Source organism: Chaetura pelagica, unplaced genomic scaffold (assembly GCF_000747805.2).
Source record: "Chaetura pelagica isolate M959 unplaced genomic scaffold, ChaPel_1.0 scaffold213, whole genome shotgun sequence".
In the NCBI taxonomy this organism is placed as follows: Eukaryota; Metazoa; Chordata; class Aves; order Apodiformes; family Apodidae; genus Chaetura; species Chaetura pelagica.
Window position 1 is genome coordinate 1,172,009 of NW_009952597.1, and position 20,093 is coordinate 1,192,101.

The 20,093-nt window shown below is 46.0% G+C and overlaps 1 protein-coding gene across 1 annotated transcript; it reads right to left on the minus strand.

Annotated features, from left to right (window-relative positions):
- Window positions 1-1,787: 1,787 nt before the first annotated feature.
- FBXL18 (F-box and leucine-rich repeat protein 18) lies at window positions 1,788-19,238 on the minus strand. The gene is made up of 4 exons (XM_009993688.1): window positions 19,041-19,238; window positions 16,636-18,176; window positions 13,655-13,873; window positions 1,788-2,244 (listed from the first exon to the last, which is right to left on the minus strand). The coding sequence occupies exons 1-4, from the start codon at window positions 19,191-19,193 to the stop codon at window positions 2,088-2,090; spliced, it is 2,070 nt and encodes a 689-aa protein (XP_009991990.1). The 5' UTR covers window positions 19,194-19,238; the 3' UTR covers window positions 1,788-2,087.
- Window positions 19,239-20,093: the final 855 nt, after the last annotated feature.

The window sequence follows — 20,093 nt, forward strand, 5'->3', positions numbered from 1 at the left end:
GAGGAAATCCCTGCTGAGAGTAGGAATGGCCTCTCTCCTGTAGCACCTACCTCCTCCACAAGACAAAACAGGTCCCCTAAAGCACGGGAGAGCTGGCTCCATACCCTCTAGGGCCAGAGGCAGGAGGAGGAGGAAGCAGCTTTGCAAACACTCCCTGCCTAAGCCTCGCTATTTATTCTAGGAAAGAAACCCAGACAAAAACTAGGCAGAACTGAAATGGCCTGAACTGGACAGAACAGCAGCTCGTGTTCCTGCCAGAAAGTACATCTGACTTGCTGAAGGGAGGGAGAAGGCGAGAAGAAAGTTGATGGAGAGGGAGAGAGGGATTCAAACAGGCGAGCACATGACAAGAGGTAGAACGAACGACCTCACTGGGAGAGTGGGAGAGAAAACAGTGGCAGGATGCCAAGAGCAGGGCACCAGTTCCTCGCTCCCACCCACACGGTGTCTGACCTGAGGTAGAGTCTCCAAGGCTTCAGGAGCAATCTCAGCTCAGAGGAGCACAGGCTGGCCTTGCCACCTGGTTACCAGCCACAAAGCAGGGCCAGCTGCTGGCACCCTGTCCTGAGTGAAGAAGGGAGAGAACTCCAGGCAGGCAGCAGAAGCCTGCAGGGGTTGGTTTAGGCAATGCACAGACTTGTGCTGGAAGAAGGCTAACTAACATTAACCTGCTCGTTAACACACCCCAGCACCACAGTTCCTGCAGCGTGGCTCAAGACTTACACCAAGACAGATTTCCAGGCAGGTTCACACCTGACTGTTGGGAAAGCAAAGGTGGGTAAGTCCTCCAAAGCTGTGAGGTGCATTTTGCTCTCAAACCTATCCTATCCCATCAGGCCTCCTATGAACCACTGGTGGCAGAACACTCTCTTAGGAGATGGCACCTTGTGTAGAAAATGCTGACAGGAGATGGGGACATCAACCCTGGATGACACTGGGCCTCTCCAAAAAAGCACTGCTCAACACTTCAGAGTGTGTTTAGATGGAGAAGAGGCTCCTGTTGATAGGTGCTCTGCAGGAGACAGACCCAGTGTGCTACCACTAGAACACTCCAGCAGAAGGGAAATCTGACTGCCTCCTGGAAGCACAGCTCCAGGAATACTTAACTCAGCTTTTGGTACAGCTGTCTGATGCTTTCAAAAGTGCACAGTAAATAAGGCAATATGAAAGTGATCCAGACCACTACTGATGCCTGAGGAAGTTCTGTGGAGCAGAGAAGCTGACTGAAATCACACTGTGGAAATACATCATAACATCTCTAAAATTAGTATGAGCTCAAGGCATGGGATCTAAGGACAGAACTGGAACACTACATTTCCATCTACACTGCAAGACAGACTGCATTTAAATCAGACTTGAGCCTTAATTTTTTCACTGTAGGCACCATCTACCCTAGGACAAGGATTTCCAAAAGAGCCGAGAACTTCTTCCACCAGACCAATCAATGGAAACAGCATCAGCAAGAACATACCATAGTCAAGGTGCTAATGACCTTAATTTGTTAATAAAAAATTTTTTAAAAGAGTCCTTGTGGTACTTCTCAACCAAAAAACCTTTAAATACCTGTGACTGCACGTGTGTGACTACAAACATGTATTTGTAACATGGAAATGATGTGATGCACTTCAATGGAACAGCACATTTTGGAGCCTCTCAGCTGACTGAGGCTTTCTACTTTGTCAAAAAAGAGCAAAGCAAAGAATGATTTCCACCAATATCACAAAGCACACTGCCAAAGTACACAGGGGCCCTTAGGAGATACATCAGGTGACACAGGGGAAAGAGCATCATTAAGTCAGTTTATCTTACCTTTAACTTTGGTAAAATAACAAAGCAATTCATGTTAACCACAAGGAACTACTCAGATTCCAGAAGCCTCCGAGACAGGATTTTCAGATACAAGCAATATCCAACACGTTTCCCCACTGCAAAGGACCAGCTTTTTTTATTGTTGTTATTTTGCAATTGCACCTATTTAAATGATTGTACAGCATCCAGTGAGGTGGTCAGGAGCTGAAGATGGGGAATCCAGGCCAACAAGAAGCCATTTCACGTGTTCACACTGACTGTCCTTCCCATGCTGTAAATCACCACCACAAGTTGGGAGGTTCCTCAGCCACTCTGCTTTTAAACAAGGTAATTTCATCCAAGTGTCGCATGGGGACATCTCTGATGACCTCTGTCAAGTCCTCATGAAGCAGAGGGAAAATGACGACGTTTAACGCAGGGCGCTCCGCCTGGAAACTAAATCAGACACAGGGTATTAGGAGGGGAGAAACAGGAATTCTCCAGTGCAAGAGAAGGGGATTGCATGGATACAGATCATGCAGAGGTGGGGGGCAAGGAAGGGTTGTTCCGAGGAGGCAGGAGGGGCAGCTGGAAGGCAAGGTCTCCCATTCCCATCTCTACATGTCAGCAGGCCCTTTTCAGTGAGTCCATTGAGCGGACACACGCCCAAACTGGGCCTAACATGGGGAAGCAGGAAGAAGTTTTAAGTAAATAAATAAAAAAAATAAATCACAACACACAGGTATTCTTAGAGAAACAGAGATCCTAAGAGCTTTGCCCAAGCTGGGAGAAGTGCTCAGAGACACCAATTAAAACCAACTACAAACCAGCAGCAAGTTGCAGAGCCATTAAGAGAATCAGGCCAGAGCAGTGCCAGGCATTCCCTGGGGGCTGAGCCTGGGATTATCACTTCAGGCTGGGTTGTTCTGCATGCAGATTCTACACTCTGCAATTAGAGCACAAGCAAGTTTAGAAAGCTCAGATCTGCAGATAAGCATTTAAGTGTGCTCGTGTGCACACACACACACACACACACTGCAGCCTCCTTTTTAATCCCAGTTGCAGAAAACCTGTCTTAGTACCACAGGAATTTACCCTAATGGAAACACACACAAGTATCCCTGTTCACCACTTGAGTTTTTCATTCCAATTTCTGAATTTACAGCCTCAGTCTTTTGGTCCCCTTTCAGAAAAATCTGCATTCTCCTCTTGCCCTCCCAGCTCTTCTTGCCAACATCACACCACTGGGTCTGCCTTCCAGCAGAAGACCTTGCAAGTGAGAGGCCTGATGGGACAACAAGAGAGAGGAGCAGCAGGGTTATAACTACAGAGCAGAGAGAGAGAAGAACAAAAATTAAAACCACTTATACAGTGTAAAAAGAGCCATAACAAAAGAATCCAAGTCCCCATCAGAAAATACTCTCCATGACAGCAACCTGGTGACTAAGAGAACATGGGAGAAGAGAAATGGTGTTACTCAGTGTAGTACAAGACTTCAGTCTTTTACAGCTGGGAGGTAAAGGGAAGTTATGCTACAGCTTTAGAGTTACACCCTGAAGATTAAAAGATTTGTGACTATTAGCCCCATGCAGCCAAGATGCTTCCTCCAAACCGTGTGACAAGAGTGATAATTCACTCTAGAAGAGGCAGAGTCAAACTGGCAGCACCAATCCCTTTAGGCTGAACCAAGTTGTGTTGGGTCAAAAGAAGAGTTCACCGCTCAACAAAGTTCCCTAAGACAGATGTGTGTCTGGCAAATTCTCAGCTCATCTCTAGCTCTGAAATGGCCAGATTTCCAAAAAGCAGAGAGGGAAAGGCTGGAGATTGGGCTGCTGGAAACGTAAGCACATCCCAGGTAGCAACACAGCCAGCTGAAGAAAAGGCCACGAGAGACTGACACTTCTAGGAGACAGAAAGGATATTCCCATCCACAAATAATTCAGAGCAGAGGAGCCAAAAATGTGGCAGAGAAACTCCCAGTCCAAGGCTAGTTGCTCAATCCTGGTGGGGGATGAAATTAATTTCCTGAACCTAAGTAGCTGCAGGGGTAAAGATTTCCAGCAACTGAACTACCCAGGGCAATTTTCTATCTTTCTGCATCACAGACCTGCCCTTCATGCCTCATGCCTAAGGGCTGGCAGAACAGGACACTGCTCTTTGAGAGGATCTGAAACGCAGGAGCTGAGCAGCTTCTTACTTCCACAGCACTGCCTACAAGAAATCAACCAGCAAATACCCGCTGATCTGGGAGGCAGCTGGTAAAGTCTGCACTGAAATTACATCAAATACAGCAAATGTCTCTTTGATAGTCCCTCCTCTGCCTCAGCTCTTCATGTTTCTTATCCAACACCACAGTCCTGCAGAGAAAAATCACGTTAATAGACCAAGTTTACTGGAGTTCAGCTAGGAAGAAACAGCCATACCCCCAAGGCAGAGAAACCTCTGCTTCTTTCTTTGTATATAGACTCTCCCAAATTAGATCTGCATGCTGCCTTCTCACCATATACAAAATTGTAGTTTATAAGCAGCCTTTACATGTAGCTATAAAAAAACGAGAGCCTAGACAAGTTTACATGATGATCTGTCACCGAGACAACTGAAAAACCCCAACACAGTAAGTATACCTTCCAGAGAGGCTGGATTGATGGGAGGTTTGAACTTGATCTTTAAAAAAAGGAAAAAGAAAAATGAAAGCTTTGTAATTTTCTCCCCCCTCCAACAGGAAACTGTATGTTACTGCAAACCTTGTAAATTCCATAGCCCAGCAAGTTGACGCCGGAGAATTCTTTCCATGTACAATTTGCTCGATTTAAGGAAAAAAAAAAAATCAAATGCACATGGTTCACTATTATTCTCAGCTAAATGTGCGTGCAAAGCCTCTCCTTTAACTGCCTGTTAAAAAACACCCTGATTTTAACGAGCAGCTGTCATAATGTTAAACTGGGATTAGCAGTTCCCAAAAGCAGACTCCCTCTGCAATCTATGCTCCTTTAGTCCTTCCCCGGAAGGCAATTCCTTTCTTCATACACCTGTCCAGGTGGGCTAGATTAAGTGAGAATCACTTAGAGCACTAGTTCGAAAGGCCCCGGGCATGGGGAGGAGATAACAAGAAGGGGAAGAGATTGAGTTAATGAGTTGCAGAATAGCTCCTGTAATCTTCTTGAGGGTTCTTTCCTCATTCCACACCTGGATGGACTTCAAACTGGATCTACCTCCGCAAGCGCATGGCTTGTAAAATTAAAACCCGAAGGACAGAGAAGGATGTTGACCTGGGGAGACAAAGAAGCTGCAGTTTCAGACATGAAACCCTACTTTTTTTTTCCAAGGGAAAGAAGCCAAGGTTATGCTTGCTTGCTCTTTCCTACAAAACCTCCAGACTAAACTCATCATGATTAATTAAATGAAAGCAAGTTTTCTAGGCAACTGACTAGCAGCCCCTTCAAAACAGATCCTTTAATCAGAAACAACCACTGGGATAACAAAGAAAATACCCCCCTGCACACATACTTTCCAGCATAGCCTCTAGTCCAGCAGACTCAACACCAAACCAACAACCAACCAGCAGGAACTTTTACAAGGAGATCTCTGAAGTGTCCTCATTTGGATGTGGACATGTAGGGAGCCCAGCTTCAGCAGCTGGCTGGAGTCATCCACGGAGCTGGGAAATGAACAGCAAAGTGCACCCTGTGTCACAAGTTCCTCCTGGCATCAGCAGGGATATAACCCCACCCTACAGTTAGATCTGCAACGGTTGCATGGGGCTGAAAGCCTTAATGGCACTTTATTATTAAGTCCAAAATTATCCCAGAACAGGTGTAGACTGGCCACAGTAAGGTTATTTTCAAGTGAACAGCTTGGTAAATAGCCTAACACTACAGTCTCAATTACTTCCAACCAGCCTGGCAGAATCCAATATGTAGGTCAGGGACAAAGTCAAAAAGAAAGAGAAAAAGTCGAAAGCAAGGCTGCACTTTGATCAGATTTCCTCGATTTTAGCAAGACAAAAGAGTCACTCCCTGGAATGCAGTTATCTCCTGGCAAACACTCTAAGTGTATGTTTTCAGACATACCTCTCTAGGGAGGCCAGTGAGTCCCCAGGACTCCACCTGCTGATAGAGCTGAAGGGCAGCCCGAAGCCATTGGAGGATCTCACCAGCCTGCCTGTAAGGATGGATCATGCCCCTCTGCAACCCTCAGCACCACAGAGCCCTGGAGAAGACAGCTCTGCTGTGTCGGGTGCTGCTCAAATTTACCCTTTTACTTGTAAGGAAAGGATAAGAAAGTATTTCCCCTTGAGATTTCCAGAGAAACCTAAGAAAGCCCTACACTGAATTCAGGCGTTTCAGCACATCCCACTTCACAAAAGCTGGCAAGCAGGAATAAGGTGGTCTAATGAAGCACTAGCAACAAAAGCAGCACACACCAGATAAAATGAGGGACTACGGTGCATCAGGAGTGGATCAAAGCCAGGTTTTTGAGCTCCAGAATCTGAGACAAGCTTAAGGGAATAGAGGCTGTAAAAGGAAAGTAAAGAAGGAGACCAGGAGAAGCCTGATGTGGGGGAACCAAGCACAGGGGGAACAGAGCAGATGTGGACTCTAGTTTGCATGACTCTCCAAGTGCAAACCAACCTCTGCTGCAATAACACACTTTCTTCCCCCTCCATTTAGACTTGCCCTCCAGGTTGGTGAGCTGCTCCTGGAGAGGTACAAGTTTCCCAAGAAAAGAGAATTCAGACCAACTCACTTTTTGCCCTGTACACAGCCCTTTCACCTACATGCTCACAAACCCTGTTAATCTTCTGCCAGGCACAGTGTAAGTCTGTTTTCACTGGAAGACTTGCTTACATCTCAAAGCTCAAATGTGGCATCTGTCTTGAAAGCTTCAGCCAGCATACCTGGGCCAGGCTGGAAACTCCCATCCCTGAAGCATGGCATGGTGGAACAGAGGAAATGCCAGGACAAGCTGGAGCAGCAGACAAGTGGCATGACCCAACACAAAATGTACTCACTTTTCTCATCTTCTCAGGGAAGGCCAAACATCCACTTAAAATTTGTTCCATTGGCTGTGCCCTGAACTCAGTACCAGGGAAATGCAAAGGCTCTCACAACAACTGTTGTGATTCGTCATGTTGCTTTTAACTCCACACAATGAGGTATTTCCTCTATGAAGTGTTTTTCTTTAAGGGTGTCTTCCATCTTGTCATGTCTACATGGACAAACTGGCATTCTCCCAAGGCTTGTGATTTCCCCTCACCTAAAGTCCCACCATCACAGCCTCCAACCTGAGATGAAGAGGTGCAGATGGGACTCTGGAAGTCATTCACACACAGCGTTGCCAACTCTGCCATGATCTTCACTGCAACATCCTCTGCCACTGCACCATGTCATGGGGAAGGAGTAATACACCTCAGACTCATCCTGAGGAGAGCCAAATTACATCTCTCTGCTGTGGTTTCCCTCTGTAAGGCATGAATGGCACTCCTCTACTTCTCCTGTGAGCTGAGGTTCATATCAAACGTAGTTACAGGCTGAGGCTCTTACATTATTTTGCCAGCTGAACTCTGCATCAGTCAAATGTGACCGGACAATTAGAGGGGGAGGGAATAAGAACCCAAAGAGCGATGCCAGAGCGCCCAGGACACGTCCTAGGGGAGTGCTCTGCCAGAGCAAGCTGAAAGTTATTTCCTAATCTCTTCCACAAATTAAAAAGCTACTGCAATAACTGCTCAATTAGATTTATTTTACTATGGAAATGCTTTAAAGCTGCAGTTAATGCTTCCGTTCAGCCTTTTACACCCTCATGAAGAAAAAGCACGACAGTACTAGTCCAATATTATTTCTCAGCCAAGAGAGAGAAGACACTCTTTGAAATCTATTTCATGCACACAAAAAAAAAATCTACTCACTAAAGAAGGCTTCAGGACTGAGTTCCCTTCAAAACCCATGAGCTAGCAGTTAGAACAAGCCATTTGGGTCAACCACTGGAATGCATTTAAGAAGGGGAGAGGTGAGTACCCCCAAAAGAAGATATATATTAATATGCATCAAATTTGGGATGGCCCCACAAGCCATGTTGCCTCGTAAACTATTTGTGCTCACCCATAAACAACACCCCTGGCAGAAGCAAAGGTGTCCAGGCCACACCTCAAGCAAAGTCAGCCTCTGCCAAGCCAGCCAAGGAATTCTTGGGTAACACAAGCTGACAAGGATGCAGTTTGTTATTCAGTCTGTGACAGAATGATTCTGGGGTTTCTAAGAGCAGGAAATGAAAGAGACAATGAAGGCTGGAACAGGATGCTAATGATTCACTACACCAGCCTAGCAATACATTAAGTCTTCTGCAATCAGATGCAGGGCCTGAGCCCACAACATGCTTAGGCTAGCAGAGTGGGATTGGCAGCTCCCATGCTGGCTCTGGGAGCCAGGAAAGCCAGCAGTGTACTGAGAGGGACTTTTTCAAGGTCAGGAGGAAGAGAAAGTGGTGAAGGGATGCACAAACAGCTTGAAAATCTCCAACACGCCCTAGGTGGTAATACCAGCTTTTTGCAGCGTCAATACAATTGCAGCAGTCAGGTGGGCAGTGCAGCAGGGATGCTGGAGGACTCTGCTGAATGTAAAGATGATCTTGCACTCACTCACTGCCCTAACAGCCCCCCACCTCACAGAACAGCAAAAAGGATTACCCAAAAGGGGCTTTTCTGAGGCTGAGCCCACAGTGAGAACCCTGGCAAGAGGAATACTGCAGGGATATCCAGGGCAATAGCAACAAGGGAGGGGGCAATGCTTAGCTCTGAGGTGAGCAAAAACTGATTTGTGATAGTTCAGTTCTGTGCTAAATGCCAGGAAAGGGACTAGCCCACTCAGCACTTTCCAAACATTCAGTTTCACCCCCATACTCACACCTGTAAGCCCTATTTCTGCAACTGAATCCCAAGAGGGTGTTTCATCCCTTCAGTGTGCACCACAGCTCTCACAGCCACACAGGACCACTGGAATCAGCAGTTTAAGAAAAGACCCAGCCAAGAGTTTTATGTTAAAATATGACAGTAACAAGCAGAGGAAAAATTAGGTAATGCTGCAGAAGCTTGAATACTAAGACCTAATTCAGACCAAAATTGTTATTCCTGGAAAGTGGCAGGAATCCTATTGAGTGTGTCACTTCGAACCAAGCGGTGCTCAGGCCTGACACAGGCAGAAGAAGGAAAGTTAAGTTAGTGTTTCTTTCTCTGGGTCTCAGATCACCAGAATCTGATTGATAGATTGTCCTAAAACAGTAAAATTCTCTGCACTTTTCAATAGTGGCTAATTCTCAGAGTCACCTGAGTCACACACCCACTTTGCAAAGCCATTTGCTAGACACAGGTAGTCCCCTTGGCTAGGGGAACAGGGGCAGAAAGCTTGAGCTGGGACTGTCAACTCCCCACTCCAACCCCACAGCTCTTAGGAGATGCTGCTCCAGGAGCCCAGCCAGCCCCAGCCCTCTGCACCTTCTCCCCACAGCTATCAGAACCTAAGAGAGGACAACAGCACTTCTGGGAGATGTGAGCAGCTGAGCCCAGCTACCCCCCACCTCCCCAAAACACCCTTCAGCTGCACCACCAGCTTCTGCTTCCTGACCACGCTCTCTACCAGGGCTTAACTTGGGTGACTGCATTTCCATAAATCACAACTCACCTCCATGCTTTGACACTTTCCCCTTATGTACAAAGAATCCCTAATGACACCACTCTCCCACAGATGATATATTTATTTTTTTACTTTGCTGTTTGGTTGGGGTTTTTTTAAAATTGTTTTCTTGATCTTTTCCAAGGTGATTTTTTTCAAGGACTTTTCACAGGCTTGTATTGTCTGGTGTTGTTGAGTCCTTGAAATCATCACAATGGTAGGAGCTCCCTTAGCACTTCAGATAAAACCGACAAAATTCTAAAGGCACACACTGGAAATTAAATCTGTCCTTCTTCAGGCCAAGGGGATATTTGCCAAAGCATTTCCCACCCCCTCTCCTAGCCTGTTTTCTCCTGTTAAGCTTCACAGGAAAGCAGCTTCTCGGGCACATTTCGTGAAGCGTCCACTAACCACATCGTGTAGCTGTTCAACCCTGAAGTCACCCAAATTCCTTGCCCGCAGGATTTCTGGGGCAGAGAAATACAGGCGTATAAATACGATGACTTGGCGTGCAGCACATCAGCAAGCAGCGGAACAACTTCCATAGGTCACAGCTCCATCTACTGACTATTTCACAAAATAACCCTCAGGGAAAGCTGTTCGAAACAAGCCCAGTCCCCTCGGACACGGTTCTTTGCAAGCGTTTAGAAAGATTTCCAGGGCAGCAACGCAGCCCCAAAGGGAGAAGCAAATCTCCCTTCCCTGCAAAGAAGCTTCTTTACACAGCAACAGGGCTGAGGTCACGTCTGAACCTACAACCGTGGGTCCAGGAATTGTGGTATTCCAGTGTTTCTGGGATTAAAGCTTCAGTGGTTCTAACATATGAGTTACTGAAACAAAACCCAACAGGCACTTGGAGCTTTTTGGGTGCAAATGTAAAAGGGAAAAACACCGTGTTTGTTCAATCTGCTACTATCTAAAGTGAGACAGCAGCTGAGCACCATGTGATTGGGAAAAAAACTGTCATTTTACAGAGAAACTGAGACTAGACCACTGTGATATGTGAAATCTGAGGAAGATCAGGGAAGTGGATATGGATCACTCAAGCCACATCTCTCTCTCTCTCTCTCTAACCACCAGACACTTCTTTCGTGCACAGAGTATCTCCCTGAACCATAAAGGAGATCACCCCTCCCATTCACACAGAAGGAAAAAAAAGAATAAAGAAAAACACTGCAATGATTTATCTGCCCGGAGGGAAACAGTCTTCTCTCAAGCTCAGAGGAGACCTTGCCCTTGCAAGCCTCTTGTTTGCTGATGAGGGCTCCCAACCAGTGCTGCTGTGCTTACTTTGTTTCATTGCAAGACGCAGAACTGAAGCAGAGGCTTTAATGACTTAAATACCTCAACTAATTTGGCCCAAATAGCAGCAAACTTCAACCAGAAAACTGCCCACAAAAAGGGTGGATACCATAGGGCCTGGTTTGGAGCTGTCACGAGACTAACAGAGATGAGAATAAATCTCTTTTTGAGCCAGCAGAACAGAAATGTTTAATACTAATTTTACAAAGGGAAGAGTTTGAGAATCAGTTCAGGATTTAAGATGTTGGTGTGATGCAGGAGATTTCACAACCAAGCTCCCATCACCACATCCTCTATATGCACCATCTTCCAGTACAACCCAGCAGGTGAAACCATTCTGTTCTCCCCAGATCAGACCCAGCCTCTTCTGTGATCCGAACCCTCCCGCACATCCACATCTGAAAAAGGATTGCACTGCTTCAGGTTGCATTTTCAACCCCTCCAGCTCTGCCATCTGCAGCTGGTGCATGCCCAGTCCTAGACCTTACAGTTCCTACTCACATTTCTTCTCTTTTTAGAGGCAGACTGGGAGTCACTTCAGACCCATCTCCCTGTTAAAACACAGCCATCATTTGGCTGCTCTCAGCCTAAAAAAGACCATCACCACTGCCCTAAAACAGGAATTCTAATCCTTTATGGGACCTGAGGGCTATGGATACATTCCCCCAGCTCAAAAAAGGGAGCAAACAAAGGCAGCCCTGCCTTCCTTGCTCTTCCCTCCTTCCCATCCACTTCCCACACACCGCACCTGCACACATTCCAAACTGAAAAAAAACCCCAACATAACAAAACAAGAGAGGATAAATCACCTTCTCTTATTCTGGCACTGGATATCTAACTTTAAACTTGCTGCCCAATGAGCTCTTCTAGAGTAAAGCTTGGATTAAAGAGACACATTTTCAGAAGCCATGCTGTGTGAATTAGAGCCTTACCCACAGGTTTAAGCAATGAACCAGCTCCCACATGGATTTTACTGCACATCTCTTTGCCCTTGCAGTAGTAGACAAACTGCAGTCCAGACAAAGTCAATTCCTGACCCCATCTGAAGGCACATCTGTGCAAGGATGAGAATGGGATCACTGGAAAAAGTCACATGGTTAAAGACTCACTGATGGCTTGTGGAAGACTCCAGGCTTTGCTTACACATAATTTTCTGTATTTTGTTCCTTCCATTTTATTACTAGAGACAGTTGCACGAGAACAGGATCTTTGTTGCTTAGGAGAGCATCTGCTCCCACTGCTTATCCTCCTCCTGAAGTCATAATCTTATGTGACATCAAAATAGTTTCCAGAGCCACCAATTACAATGTCATAGAGGATTATGACCTCAGGTGTAGAATTTGCAGTGGGAGCAGATGCTTTCTTCAGGGGGATATAAAAAACAACAAACCCAAACCCCAAAAACCCACACTTCAAAAATCCAGTTTTCATACAAACGTCTCTATTAATAAAATGCAAAAGAAGAAAAAAATAGTATGACAGCCAGAACTGTTGCCAAATATAAAAAATTTTAACATCTCCACAAGGCATCTGCTGCTCTTTGGAAAGTTCCCAGCGTTTAAATTATTAAGAGGTACAGAATGTAGTGAGAATCTGTCCACGACAGAGAAAAAGAAGGAGAAAAGACTGCAGAACAGCACATTTCTGCTCAGTAAGTGGGCATTAAAATTTTGGCCAGTGCTGCAACGGCATCTCAGAGGAGAGGGCAAAATAAAAAACGGGAACTGTGGATTCTTCCTTCTTTCTAAGGATCCCCAAAGCACAACTGAAATCGACCAAGAAAGGTTTTTCACAGATAGGAAGCCCTGTGAAAAACAAACTCAAAGAATCCTTGTCACATCACAAGGGATTTACTTGGATGTTTGCAACGATCACTATCCCAGAAGGACACAGAGCCTTTTAGAGGCAGTAACAAACCATCTCGTGTGCAGTTTGGTAGGTAGCTAATATAGTCATAGGCACTTCTGGATTTGATCCACAGAAACAAGCCAAGTGTAGTAAGTCATTTTGAAGCTGGAGAAAGGCTGGCAGGGAGGGGCACCCTTTAGGATGCATTAATAATTATTTGAAATTTTTATTAGAGCTTAACAGGGTAAAGCAACAGTAGGTGACAAAGAACACAGGCTGAAGGCAGAGGAAAAGCCTCATAGGAAGAAGAAAAAAAAATAATGGAAAGGCTGTTGCATGGGAAATATTTTCTAAGACGACTGCCACTGTTAGAAGACTTCAAAATGCCAAGCGTAATTAAAAGCTCTCTTTTCAAATGCCGTTCACAGCTCACACACAAACGTTTCCCACCACGTGAGCCTCAGAACACTGCAAGGGGCCGAGCAAAATGCACTTAAGAACTGCCAAACGTGCAAAGGCAGTTTGTACCAACTCTTCCCCCACACACACTGTCCCCCCCGCCTCCCCCAAGAAAAACCCTTCACAACAACCCTTTAAAGGCTTTGAATTGAGCTGGCAGGGGATTATCAGTAAGTGACATTTACAAGTGATTAGAGGACAGAGAATTATCTTAGTCACTTGTGGAAAAGGAGGAAAGCTTCAAGGTCAAATCTCTCAGTACTTAAAATGTCGGCAGATGTTTTGTTTACACGAAAAGTGTCGTTTGATTTATGATGGAGCTTTACATCCAGAACTTTAACTCAGCCAAGGGAACTGCAGAGAACATGGGTGGGAATGGAATCAAAAATTCATATAATACCTTCAAATATTTCACTGATTCACTCTTATTAAAATAAGAGGCTACTTGATGTGCCAAGCTGTTACACACTACCTATTAGCTTCTTGGAACAAGTGCTCCAAGCCATATAAACCTTGGCAAGCAAGGAAACGGGAGATAAATCTTCCAACAGCTCCAGAAATCCCACATCAACCCTTTTTTCCGCACCTACCTCCGGACAATAGATTGCTGGAGGTTTTTGCAAACGGTGAGAGATTCTCCCATAAACATGTGGCACATGATGACCTCAAGGCAGTTGGCCATGAATGACATCACTGCGTCAGACTGCAGAGTCCCGCTCCTGGAGACGATGCAAAGGCGCTGGAGAGAGGAGCAGTGACTCAGTGCCTGGAAGAACTGGGTGCCCGCACAGAAGTACGGCTGTTCCAGCCTGCAGGAATAAACAAAACCAAGTCAATGGGCAATTCATGCTTGGGCTGCTTTCAGACAAGAGAGGGGGCAGCACATTCATGGGGGGCTGGCAGTGGAGGAACCAGCATCTCCCGCTGCTGGCTGAACAAGCCCCACGCTCGGGCCTTGCTCTCAAACAGGGTGTGCTAATGGACAAGGACACAAAGAGACAGAAAGGCCTTAAACTGCAGAATTCCAGCGCCCACTGGGAGTAACCCTGGTTTTGCAAGCTTTCTACAAAGCACGTTGGGTAAGATGGGCTGTAGGTCTGACCAGCAGATCCATTCTGGTCTTAGGACAAGCACAGCCTGGCTTTTGGTACCTGACATCCGCCCAGCAGCTGATGTGGATTTAGGGACTTGCTGCTCCAGTGCACCAAGCACTGATCACACTAGTCATCTGCAGTTTACTGCCCAGAGAGAGATGCAGGCATGAAAAATTCACAATGTACACATGGTGATGGAGTACTTGGGCCTCTGAGCCAACTGAGCGACCACAAGCAGCACTCCCGAGTCATAAGATGGCAAAGGATCAAAGCTACTGCTCTCCCATGGGAAGAAAAACCACCATCAATCCAACCTTGATCTTTAACACTTGGCCCAGAAAAGACAGACTGGATTTCCCATCATGGCTATCAACAATCTTACATCACAGCCCAGAGAGGGACAACAAAATGATGTGGTGAAGCCACACCTGACCAGCAAGGGGTCCATGTTTTAACTGCCAGCGTAACTGGATGACTCCCTCACAGAAACCAGTCTGCAAGAACCTGCTGGAGCCTGTGTCACCAGGAGAGCATGTCTGCTTAGTGCAGGTTTACTACAGGGCCTCAGAGCACTTGGGAATCCCAGTCATTGGGTCAGCAAGGCCAAGAGCTCCAAGAAGGTTAATCCATTAGGTGATAACAAGCTGTCGGTCCCAACCTGATCTGGATAATCTCTGCATAGGCTTTTGTAGTATGCAGGGGGATCTCAGCAACTTAATCCTGTTAATTGATAAATTCTGGTTTAGTGTCTCAGCCTGTGACTGCTGGTCTGGTAGTGTTGCCTGAAGAGATCCTAACAGCCCTCGTGTGCTTCGGGTAACAGCTTGTAACTAAAATTAAGGGAATGGGAAGACACTCCAATTTTTCAACAGGGTTATTGGTTCATTTAAACTTAAGACAAAAAGCAGAGAAGCCCCTGAAACCTCACAGCAGGTTTCTAGGTTACTATCTGGGACACTGAGTTGCAATACTGCCTTTCACTCGCTAGATGACAATGTTGCTTCGGAATAGCCCCTTAAACGAGCTTGTCAGCCTGGAAATGGGAGAAGGAAAAAAAGAAAGGGCAGAGCAGCAGAGAATTAGTCAAATTAGAAGAAAACTCCAGTACAAGGAGGAAGTGCTAAACATTAAAATCCTCTTAAACCTATGTAAAAGCTCAGACTTCACTCAAGAAAGAACAGTGACAGCTTAGATCAAAACGCCTGGCTGCTAACAAGGAAACACCCTTGTTCATCCTTTATTCAAGGCCTCTGCCTCTCATCTTGATGGCTCTTGGCCTCCATTTCAAAGTCTCTGGAAGCTACAGGGCCTAGACTGAATGAGGCAACACTGCACACCCAAATCTCCTTCCCCAGACCTTAGTTTTTCCATAGTTATTTAGTCCTCTGAAGGTTAAGGATCTGTTCTGGTGACTGAAGCCATAAAGCAACTGAATTTCCAACAGCTGCCATCCCTTGGGTGAGAGACTAACACACTTCTTGTCTGTTATAAATGGGGAGTGGTGGAAAATGAAAACCCTCCTGAGGTGTTCTAGCCACCCTGGCTGCCTTTACTGTTGCAATGGATAAAGAACATACACACAAACACCAGCCTCAGCTGATGAGCATTAATTTTAGTCACGCTGTCTCTGTGATGACAGCAGTGACCTTGATGCTACTACTCTTAAGGATTTCAGACCCATTTTGTGAACAGAGGGTGACAACCAGACTAACAGGTCTAGCAGTTTCACCAACAGAACTAATAATTTTTAAAAAATCATATTTCTGGAGTAATAACCTTTGTGTTCATTTGGACTGATGCAAGGGAACTATCACAGTTCCTGCCCTTTGCTTTCATAAACACATTTTGGCTACTGTGAAGCTCCTTTGTGCACCCTTCAGGATCAGATCCTTGGTAGGATCCTTTAAGTCCTACCAGGAGAGGAACACCAGAAGGACAAATTCTAAATTGGGGCATGTTTTCAATATATTCTCAATAAGAGAATAAGAAATTAAAAAAAAAAAAAAAAGGCAAGATTTTAATACAAACCAAAGGCAGAAGAATACTGTGCATTGTGAAACCTAAGGAGAACTACACATTGGAGGAGTTTCTTCTTTCCAGGAAACTTAAGAGATGTGTACAAAAAAAGACAAAAAGCCAGCAAAGCTTTATAGTACTTAACCTAGCCCTGACAGGCTGCTAGCTCCCAAACATGCAGCATCCAATCTTCCTTATCTAAAAGGAAGACAGCTGCAGCATAGACACTTTTTGCTCTCAAAACACTGGTAAAAGGGCACGTTTCTGAGCCCCCAGGACAGCACGCAACACCTTCCTGTTCTCCACAAGTCAGGAAGGAAAACAGCCAGTTTTCAAGCAATTGCAGCTATTTTTGATCAGAACAGGAACACTGGCAGCTTCCCCACTAGCCACAACAAACCAGGCACTACATTTCTGGAGATCCACAAACAAAATGGAGGTGTTCAATGGCAACCCCTCACCTGAGATCTCTCAGACACTTGCAGTGTTTCAGCATGTCTATCAGAGCAGACATATAGACCATTTTCCCCATCATGCCCAGGTTGGCCAAGGAAAGAGTCCGCAAGTGCTGGCACTGCAATCCAATGTGTACAAGCCCCGAGCCAGTAAGAATATTTGGCAGCTGTGCTAAGGTGAGGCTTTGCAAGTAAGTCAATTGGCTAATGGCAGCCACCTCTGAATCCCCCACACTCTGTGCCCGGACACAAGGAGGCAACGAGTTCCGAATTGCTGGCTCATTGCGGGGCATGGCAGAGGAAAAACTGGACCCGATTATTTCCAAGGTTTCCAAAAATCGGAGGCTTCCCATCAGAGCCCAGAACACTGAAGACTCTATCTTCTGATTTGCCTGGTCTGCCAAGTTCCTGGGACATGTCTGTATCCCGATCCGAACTTTCCTTCCAAACGTTTGGGGCACCAAATTAGATGCTGTGGGAGGCTTTTCCACATTTGTAGCAACATCTGTGATGGAGCAAACCGGCAGTGCTAAGGAGAGCAGGTGCTTTAACCTGGAGAGAAGCTGGCACAAGTGATTCCCTATGCTTTCTGAGCTGTGATGGTGAGCTGCAGAGAGGTTGAGGTGTCTCAGGTTGCAGCAAGACACCACCAGGCTTTCCAGAATGCTACTGTCAATGTCATCTTCTGCTTTTCGAAACAAGGACTCCGGAGCCAGACAGTGAACACAGCCACTGAGATTCAAACTGGTCAAGCTTTTAAGATCCTTCCCACCATTAATAACCCTCTGGATCAGGTGACCACCAGATAAGGTGCATCGGCTAAAGCTGAAGTAGAAAGGGTTGTTGAACTTCAAGTGTTGCAGGAGGCCAGAGCCATTAATCCAGGCCTTAGGCAATTGTAAAGCATCCAGACATACATTTCGAGCCATAGAGTCCAGGAGATTCTTAGTGGCTCCCGTCTCTGCAAAGCTACCCGGAGCAGAAATGAGGAAGGCGTGAAGGTTCTCAGGGGTCCGATCACTCAGCACTGCCAAGTAGAGCCTCACCACCTCCTGGTTCACATAGCCAGGGGCCAGCCTGGCATAGAAGATGCGGAGGTTCTGGTAATGGGGCACATTGCTCTCACCTACCATTAGCTGCCCAGAGAGCATAAAACCCTCTCGTGAGCGATCCAGGATCTCAAAATAAAGCAGCAGTTTCTCTAGGCTAGTGCAGCAGGGAACGACCCCGTAGGATGGCGTGTAAAGGGTTTGCTTCAGCTCCGAGACACGGCTCAGGGTGGCCTTGCACTCACTGCTCAGCTGGCTGGCATCAAAGCCCGGGTTGACATCTATGGCCAGGGAGCGCAGGTGCTGGAGCGAGGAGAGCATCTTGGAGAGACGGAGGGAGGTGACGTGGCACCCAGACAAGTTGAGCTTTACCAGGTTCTTGCACCGCGTTACGTGATCGATAGTGGAGCTGGGCAGCCAATAGCACCCAGCCATGTTCAGCTGGTAAATCTCTTTTCCGATATCCCTCATCAGTTGCTTCACTTTGTCTTTGTTTACCTGTACTCAAACAAAACCACATTCAATGAGATTCAGGGCAGTGGTGTGTACTGATTCAGTTTCCCATCTGATGATGGGGACAACACTGGTTAGCACTTAGATTACGTGGCTGATCCAAAGGTCTCAGGATGCTAGCACAGTCTAAGAATTACTGTACTGCTGGTAGCTGGCTTAGTCTTCCATGCTTTGGACTCTTAAGACTACACTTCTTTACCTTCTCAGTCTGTGCAGCTCTGCATTACTGACTGTGGGGCCAAATCTGTTCAGCAACTGATAGTGGAATGGGGGAACACTTCCATTTCCTAACAGCAAAGCTGGGTCAGCAGAACTAGCTATCTGTGGAAACACAAATCAAAAGAAGAATGTTTCCACTCTCCTTCATCCAGTTTCGTCTTCTGGAAATGAGTAAGAGAGCCTTCTCCTTGCCTGCACTTGGTGATACAGTCCTCATAAAATGTATCACCAAGTGCACCTTCATTCCTAAGCTTCATTTTTGGTTTAACATACAATTTCTGGCTTAGCTAGCTGCATGCCTGACAACAACATGCACAAGATTTTTCTGCACAACAACAGAGAAAATGTATTTTGTGAAAATGGTAATTTTACACAACCACAGCTACAAATGGAAAGTCAGAAGACAGTTTTCACTGGCAGTATTTTATATAACTAAGGGAGCACAGAGCTGTTCTAACAAAGCATTCTGGAAAACAAATGCTTTTATAAAACAGTTTATTGTTTATTTGATTTCAGAGTTGAAGAGCAGTTCATTTATGCAGACACACTGGAAAGTTCTACTTCTTGTCATTTTTTCAGAAGCCAGATTTGTCTTCACAGCTAACAGAAGAAGCAAGCTACTCTCCCCACCTTATAGTCTTTCTGTAGTAAAACTGTATGAGTTAGACTCTTGTCAAGGCAAAGTGTTGCAAGTTTCCTGCAGGTTCTCCTGACGTTCAGGACTAGGTCTGTGCAAGGGACGTAGCTGAGGATGTGCAAAAGGATCTCATCTGAGAACTCCATCAGGTTGACACCGTTACTTTCCTCCTCAGTCTCCCTACTTACAATCTCCTGGAGGGGGAAAGACAAACAAACAAACAAAAAAACAGAAAAAGAAAAACAGAAAAGCTACTATGTCAGACACATCAGCAAAACTTGTGAGAAAAGATATCCTGAGCCTCGTAAGGATTTATAAAGTGAGACAAAATACAAACACTTTAAGAACTTCCATCTGCATGAAGAAACCAAAAGCCTTCCCATAGAAGGCATAATGGAAGCAGTGCAAAGCATCACACAAAGCCACAGGACCTTCCCTCACTATTGCACTGTTGGCTACTTTGGAATGAGGGTTAAGAAAACCACAAAACCATTTTCATTGATCACTGCCACTTACTTTGCAAGTGGAAAGCGACTGTCCCTGATTCTTTCTAAATACAACACAGCAGGCTCTTTCTACATGTGAAGAGCCATCCATTTCAATAACTTTAAGAATTATGTAACCATATACCTCTCTCTATATATATCTCCACACACACAAACAAAGCTGCAAATCCACCTCAGCTCTTCTGCAACGCACTTAGACCGGGACTGCAGGAACCCACACATCTGACCCCCGGGCTCCAAAGGGGACACGGGAGCCCCTTGGCTTCTCCATCCCACGCTCCCTTCCAGGGACACTGGGGTGACAAGAGGGACCCCCCTCCCCCCAGGACCACCAGGGGTGCAAAGAAACACGACGCAGGGACCTGACACGGCCCCAGCCCATCCCGGTGGCAATTTCAGGGGGCGCTGGGACTTCAGCACCGCAGTTAACGAAGCTCTAATTGGCATTAACCCCTCCGGGAAGGGAGGGAGCTGGTGGCACCTCACAGCCCCTGACAAATCCCCAGGGATGGGGCCCAGGGGAGGGTGACCACAGCCCCC